This window comes from Asterias rubens, chromosome 20, assembly GCF_902459465.1.
Source record: "Asterias rubens chromosome 20, eAstRub1.3, whole genome shotgun sequence".
NCBI classification, from domain to species: Eukaryota; Metazoa; Echinodermata; class Asteroidea; order Forcipulatida; family Asteriidae; genus Asterias; species Asterias rubens.
Window position 1 is genome coordinate 6,018,594 of NC_047081.1, and position 8,586 is coordinate 6,027,179.

The 8,586-nt window shown below is 38.1% G+C and overlaps 1 protein-coding gene across 1 annotated transcript in view; it reads right to left on the minus strand.

Annotated features, from left to right (window-relative positions):
- Positions 1-6,300, minus strand: part of LOC117303641 — a 131,076-nt gene extending 124,776 nt beyond the window's left edge. The window contains exon 1 of the mRNA XM_033787871.1: positions 6,114-6,300. Coding sequence (XP_033643762.1) covers positions 6,114-6,209 — 96 coding nt within the window. The 5' untranslated portion in view covers positions 6,210-6,300. The remainder of the gene's footprint in view (positions 1-6,113) is intronic.
- Positions 6,301-8,586: the final 2,286 nt, after the last annotated feature.

An 8,586-nucleotide genomic window follows, 5' to 3' on the forward strand; every position in this document is an offset into this window, starting at 1 on the left:
AACCAATTACACTGAAGGATGTTCAACACTTGTACTACAGAGTTTACAGACAGGCAAATGAAGTATGTCAGTTACCAGTATACCAATAAATCCAACAATGTAAAGATACTGCTCAAGGCTTTAAAGGTAGGGTCAGTGGTTTGTAAATAGTCTATAAAAAACTTACTTTATTTTAAGAAGGGATTCCCTTCGAAGTAACCATCAGGTATGTGGTATGTAACTAATATGGTTTTGATCATTTTGTCACCCCAAAACATTGTTTCTCCAACTTCCAAGGGTTTACAATGAAAATTCCAATATTTGTGGTTTTTGTTCACAAATGCTGGGGCCAGAGGTGTGTTGGTACCCGTAGTCACCTTGCAAAATGTGGATTCAACATTCTTGATGAAAACTACAAGACAGTTTTTTTGAATGCAATACTCATCAACAATTCGTTTCGACATTTTAACAAGAAAGAAAAAAAATCATCAAATTTTCAACTTTAGATGGATTTTTATGTTTTCATAAGAATGACACCAAAACTTGCAAGTCAGGGGACTGCAACTCCCCTGACAATGAGACAATTTAAAAAGTTTTCACACATGCATTAATATCTTCTCCATTGATATCTTTACACCATCAAAGATCATTTTGTCTTCCAGGCTCATTTGTCAACAAAGCATGAACTGCAAATTAGATTCAATGACGTCCATGTTTCAGAACCCACACACATTAATGTCCCCGGAGCAAAGTTTCTTTTGGACCAGCTGGCCTTGTAAATCAACATTCTGACAAGCAATTTCAAGGACATTATATTCCAACATGTTTATTTATTGCCCGGATTCAAGAGAAGTTTAACAACTCTACAGTCCTAGATAAATTGTGCACTTCTACAAGTGGTAAGTAAGTATCCACTTCTGTACTTCACTCGAAGCCCCTTCATCAAAACCAACAAAAATTTCCACGGAGCACGCTTAAAGCCATTGGACACTTTCGGTACAGAAAACAAATTAAAAGTTTACAGATTTACAAATAACTTACAGGTATTTACAGATGGTAATGGTGATAGACTTCTCTTGAAATATTATTCCATGGAATGCTTTTTTTTTTTTTTTTAAACAATACCAATTCTCGATATCGTAAATTACGGATTTGTTTTAAACATGTCATGACACGGCGAAATGTGCGGAAACAAGAGTGGGTTTTCCCATTTTCTCCCAACTCCGATGACCGATTGAGCCTAAATTTTCACAGGATTGTGATTTTATACACAAGTTGTGATACATGAAGTGTGGGCCTTGGCCAATACTGTTTACCAAAAGTGTCCAATGGCTTTAAAGGGTTTGGTCATAGATAAAATGTTTCTTGGTGAGAAGAAGCACTGCACAGCTGGTGATAGCATTTAAAACTATTTTTAGACCGCATTCTGCTTGAATGTGATTTAAGAATGGATAATATTCACCAAAAGAAATGTTTAAAAACTGAGAAACATTTCAGGTATGAATTGTTTCTCGAGAACGCTGCAGACAGAGTTGCGGTAGGTACCTACTGGCACCTTGCTAAAAATTGTTGATCTTGACCTTCTTGTTAAAATACTGTATGACAGTTTTTTGCTGGTGTATTTTTTGCAGTTTTCTCAGCTAGTAGACACTGAATGTTAAATATTTAAATCCATACATCAGTCACATTCACAAGCTCAAATATCAGAACATTTAAAAACTTCCACTAGGGGAAACTTGTCCATAATAGTTTTCAAGTTGAGCCATATAATATGCCATAAAGTTTCGTCATTTTAATGAGAATGATTCCTTCAAATTCCGAACAAATAATAGACAATCAAGGCCTTGTTGGACCTCAATGCTGCTATCGGAATGGGATGACATGAAAGCCAGCAACATTTATTAGGAGATCAATACTTCCACAAACTTGCCAGGAATGTCGGCTCTAGAGAGGCCACGAAGAAGCTGTCATCTCGCTTCTGATTCCTCTGGTATCTGGCCTGGTGTTGGTTTTCACCATAGGGGGACCACGAAAGCCAATAGCTGCCTGGAATAAAAGCTGATAGCGGCCAGCCATAACAACTGTGGTATTGAACTATAAAGCCATAAATCATCCCTGGTGTATACAGAGGTGTGAAACTACACATTGTGAAAGATAGTTTCAAGGTCATCTTTTTAAAGATTGGGCGAAATGTCCCACTTAATCGGCTAATTGATCACCACAAGCTGACAAGGAAGAAGAAATTCACATATACATTGTACATGTTTTCTCTGTCTCTTTTTAAAAGGCACTGGGCCAGACACCTTTGGTAATTGTCAAAGACCAGTATTCTCACTTCGTGTATATCCCATCATGGAGGAATAAATTATAAAATAACAAATCTGTGAAAATTTGAGCTCATCGAACTTGCAAGAAAATAATGAAAGAAAAAACACCCTTGTTGCACAAATTTGTGTGCTTTCAGATGAATAACAAAAGGCCTGAATTATTTTAATTAGTTAATTTTTTTCTCAAAAACTATGTTTCTTCAGAGGGGGCCATTTCTCACAATGTTTTATAGTTCTATCAACAGCTCTCCATTGCTCATTACCAAGTAAGTATTATTTTGAGTAATTCACAATATTGTCCAGTGCCTTTAATCTACATTAATAAATACCTTGGACGGTTTAAAGTCTCTGATTGGTCAAAACACGGTCACGTGTGGGAGTGTTAACGGTGGTCCTATTAAGACTGGCTTTGGAAAATAGCGAATAAGTGGCCACTGAATCAGCATACATGTACATTGTGTAAACTTATTTATATACATGTTAGTTTCATTGCAACTTCGCGCACTTGCTAATACGTGCGCTGAAAATGTATAATTTTGAGTGCGCGCGTGTAACATGTGCGCGCGTTTAAACTGACGCTGAGCTCATGTGCGCGTTTTAATGCACAAAGAACAGCTATCATCCAATCATTTGCCTCCTTTGACCCCAGTGAAGGCGCTGAACAGATCATTATTTAAAAGAGTCACTGGTCTCAAATATCAGTCATGTGATTAACGCACGAAAGAGATGGGAAATATGAAAAGCTCAAATATGGCCCCTGATTATGTCTGGATGTACCGCCGAGAGAAAAGTCACAAAATGTGGAAAATTTTAGCCGTTTCATTCGCAAAAAAAAGTATTTAATAATGGGATCCGGCTCGGTCCGTTAACAGCGCCAGCCACCAACCCGGTCATTACAACGCAGTGTAGACCGGTTACTCGCACTGTTATTCCCTAATTGTAGATCTTTGAAAAGTTCTTTTTAATTGAATGAATCCATGCTACTGAAGATCGTAACCCTCCAGCAAAATGTACTCTCAGATGTAAACTAAAAGGGAGCTGTACAATGTACATAAACTGAGCAATGTGTACTTTACTCTGTTGATCTTTACAGTCATAGATCTATTTGTACTATCAAATGTACACAACGTACATTATAAGTTCTAAAATACAAGTTTTGAGGCATTGCCAGGGGGTACAGTAAGTAAATCTAATATTCGTGTATTTTAAAAAAGCAAATCTTACCATGTAAGTTTGTATTGCCATTCATTTTCAGTGTAACAATATGTCAAATTAAAAGAGAAATTAACCTGTTTTATTTTGCCCACTCAGCACCTTCCCTCAGAAGCAAATTTTGTATTTTGTGAAGTGGAAAATCAACCCACAACTATGCAACGTATGCCGGGAATTTGATTCAGAATCGGTAAACAATTGAAACGAGGTCAAACTTGATGAGGTCATTGGGTGGTTGTTCAAAAATACTCCGCCATGGAATGCATTGTAAGCCTATTTCTGTCTAATTTATTGATAAAGTTTTACCGGTCTCGCCCGAATAATTCCTATTGTTGATTGTACCCCATGTGGGATATTTGATTCATTGCTTGAATGACAAATCTGGAATGATCTCAAACGGCCAATATCGCGTCATAAAGGCCATGCACTAGTTGTTAATAAAGCGTTCAGTCAAGTGTAGGTGGACCATTGATACAGTGTATTGTGTTCACTGCAAATTACCAGACGATCAATTCCAAAAATTGCTGCATTACAAAAATGCTGCTTTACAAAAAATGCTTTGCGGGAACACGAATCACACAAAAGGGTAAATACATAAAGCGTTAAATTTGTTTTCAAAATGTTCATTCAAATTACATGAATAGCCTTCTCCCATAACAGTGGTCTGCTGGCCAATTGTAACATTGAACTTTGAACTTGGCAGATATGAGCACGGTGTTTTTGTTACAAAAGACCCCACCTTCTAAAGATCTATAGAGAAATTAAACACCCTTATTAATATTGATAAGTCTGTAAGGATCGGCGCTCTACAGAAAGTTCTACATGACAGGATTATTTTACAAGTAATTTGCACTTATTATGTTTTTTTTTTTATTTTTTGTATCGAATTCCAACATAAAACACTACTGTGTGATAACTTTAGAGACAGAGCCAGTATCCAGTGTACAAATTCAAACTATTTTACAGAACATGTGAAGGATAACAAAACAAATCCCAATGTACTCTTCAGTTTAATAGTTGTTTGCACTCTCCAATTGCACACCCTCTGTCTATGAGACCGAATACAGAATCTGTGCCTTTTCTACTGTCGCACTAAAGCTATGGTGCAACATCCTGTTTTTCCGTCCAAAATTGAATTCCATCAAACTGGTTGTGTGGTCAAATTAAATCTAATATTGCAGTGCAAGAACTGCCAGTGTACAGGTTCCGAACTAATGTACAGAGAATCGTTTTAAAAAGAATCGTCAAAAGAGAGAAAGTTTTAAAGGCAGTGGACACTTTTGGTAGTTACTCAAAATAATTATTAGCAAAAACCTTACTTGGTAACAAATAATGGGGAGAGATTGACAGTATAAAACTATTGTGAGAAATGGATCCCTGTGAAATAACGCAGTTTTCAAGAAAATCGTAATTTTCCACGAATTTGATTTCGAGACCTACTTTTGAGGTCTCAAAATCAAGCATCTGACAGCATACAACTTCGTGTGACAAGGGGTGTTTTTTCTTTCATTTTTATCCTCACAACTGCGACGACCAATTGACCTTTAAATTTTAACAGTTTTGTTTTTTATGCATACGTTGACATACATCAAGTAAGAAGAAGACAGGTCTTTGACAATTACCAATACTTGTCCAGTGTCTTTAGTGACTAATGTGGCTGTGAAGCCAAGGACACTCAGACAAACCAACTTAATCACTGTCTGGCCAAGAACGCATGGAGAGAAGACAAGCATTTTCAAGCATAAAAGCAAATTTAATAAATCACTGAGTCTGTATATGAAGAGAAGGTTTCATTTTACATAGATGGGGGCCAGGAGGAAAACCCACCACAATGCTCTGAAACCTTGGTTGACACACACTTTTACTCTTTATTTTAATTGGGGATATTTTTAAATTTTGGCTTCTAAGAATGAAATTGAAAGACCATTTCCATTTGTGTGATATCGACTGTTCAATTATTTATGAGTTACATTTCAAACATTGGACATGTTGGAATGGAAGTAGTTCGATAATCACAACTTTGCTCAAATGTTTCTCGCAGTGGACTGGTACAAAAGTTACCTTGTAAAATAATTTTAAAAATCGTAAACTTGTATTTCGATGACTGTTAATATTTGAACTGTTGCAAATTGGGATTTGGCAAGAAATCTTGGTAGGCCTACTTGGTTTCAAATACAACTGCTGCCCAAACATTGAGTTGGCAAACTTACATTTAATTTAATCGTAACAAAAATCAAACTTTATTATTATAAGAAAAAAATAGACAAATAAACGGTGAAGCGCCCTTCTCATCACAACTGCTGTCAAAAATTATAATCACACTAATTTTTTTTTTACAAAAATGCAATCCTCACATTCACAAAGTTGTTGCCCTTACATTTTATTCAAAAGTTGGCAAACTGTAGTATAAAAAAATACATAAAACAGTATAAAACAGTAAATAAACACCGAAAATGCAAATCAACAAAACAATAAAATTGAATGCCGTTTCGATGGTGCGCCCTCATTGTCCTCATAAAACACTACCTCAAAACAATTACACACAAAAAGTAGAAGAATGAACAGAAAAAATAATGTGATTTTTGCAAAACTTACCTTGGAAACAACCAAAGGTATTCCTGTTCCCCTACCTCCTTTGAGCCTGAAGCCCCAGGGTGACCCACCCTCCAACACAACCGTGTAGTTGGCCATTTTTCACTCATGCGTTTCAGTTTCAAAGTCCACAAACGTGTAATTTTGTTCAACGAAAGACTTTGCTCGGTGAGCACTCAGCGGTGCATTCTACGACCACCGCGAGCAACGAGCTAAATAAACATGTTGCGCGTTTATTTTTAGAGGTGGAAGGCCAAAGGTCACGTCAACTAACTAAACTTTACATAGTCGCTCAATGTGTTTGACGCGGTGTGGTGATCTAGTGCATCGATGGGTGCATCATGGAGGTAGGGTTGCATGATGTATCGTCAAATAATGGGAACATAGAAAATGTTTGACTTCAACCCTATCAAATAGATTTCCAACCATAATCAGACAATGATCCATGTGAATTTGTTATCATAAGCCCCTCCCAGCAACTCAACCCACCGGCCTGTCAGATGCAATTGTGTCCGCCATGCAATACTGTCCGCTCCGGACACTTTTGCATATGCAATCGTGTTCGGGGCTTTGCAAAAACCGACTGTACATGTACAGTATGTGCGCGCGTAAGCGAGCGTGCATGCACTGAACCTACGTATTATGCAGCATGAATATTCACATAAAAATTATTTTATGATTGCAGCGAATACCCAACAGCGGAACATTTCCCATGTCATTCCTGACATGCACTTAATAGCTTGTGTAAAAAAAAATGGTGAGCGTGTTCCGTACTGACCAAGGGCGTTTACTGCAAGGACGGTTTTGCACGGGGGCAGACACACTATGCAGCAGGGTCCGGGCAGACACGATTGCATATGCAAAACCGTCCGGCGGACATTATTGCATATGTAATAATGTCCTCCGGATAGTATTGCATAGAGGCAATATTGCATGCAACTCCGGTCACCCCCTCCCCCCCCCCCCCCCCCCCCGAAATGATAACAAAATAATTGGTGCTCAACTGTCCAAATAGTATCCTGCATAAATTATATTTTAAATAATGCAAACTTGGAGAAATCACACAGAACCAATTTTATTCTGTTGATGTATTTTCATAGATGAGGACCAGTTTTTGTCTAAGTTCCAGTACCTAGCCTCCATTTTCTGAATAGTCTAACTTTGTGACCCAATAATTGACTTTCCAGCTCGCATCTATTTCTACCTCCATGGTTGATATCTACTACAATGTGCACAAAAGGGAATAATACCATTATAAGAGCAGAGAGGGGCCAACTGTTTAACTATTTCTACCTCCATGGTTTTATCCATGCATGCCTCATACCTCAAATGGAATAACTTTATGTTTGTAACCTTCAACAAGTCCGCCAAAACATCTTGGCCAAAAGAGGGCGCCCTAACCACTGGAGAATTTGCCATCTTGACTTCACGGGACTTCTGCCGCCCGAGGAAATTCCCTTGGAAGTTTACCTCACATCAAAGTTCCCTATGACAAGTTCTTGATCTAAGTCGGGGTGGGGTGGGGTTAATTTCCCATAATACGGCTTTTATCAAAGACAGTAGACACTATTGGTAATTGTCAAAGACCAGTCTTCCCACTTGGTGTATCTCAACATATACATAAATAACAAACCTGTGAAAACTTGAGCTCAATCGGTCGTCGAAGTTGCGAGAGATAATAATGAAAGAAAAAATACCCTCGTCACACGAAGTTGTGTGCTTTCAGATGCTTGATTTCGAGACCTCAAGTTCTAAATCTGAGGTCTCGAAATCAAATTCGTAGAAAATTACTTCTTTCTCGAAAACTATGGCACTTTAGAGAGGGAGCCGTTCTCACACACAACGTTTTATACCACCAACCTCTCCCCTCATTATACTCGTCACCAAGAAATGTTTTATGCTGATAATTACTTTGAGTAATTACCAATAGTGTCCACTGCCTTTAATAATACCTTCTTTGGGCGGGACACTAACTGTGAAGGCTAGTCTTTGACAATTATTACCAATAGTGTCCACAGTCTTTCAGCGCGGTCAGCTGGAGCGCGGCGCAGTTACGGGGACGGTACACACAATGTATACAATCGCACTGTCATGGTTGATGTCCCGACAGCAAAACCATTTCGAGTTTCTTACAAAAAACATAGCTGAAATAATTCTTTGACAACCGGTTGTTTTTATGCTTCAAACCAAAATAATCAGGGCAAGGCTAGTAAATTTTGTCAGTGATCTAAGGAATTCCATTTTCCCCATTCTCCTTCTTTTTCTTATTTCGGGCGCAGCAAGAAAGACGAAGGTGTGTGTGGAAATGGGGGCGGGGATACCCACCACACGCCTACTACACATTATGGTAAGTCGGCCAACATTATAAGCATCGACTAAACAAGGGAGTTCAGAACAAACCTTTCGTTAGATTAATATATTGGATTCATATAAAGGGCGTTTTTCACAATCAGAGTGTGAGGAAGGCAGGGTTTGT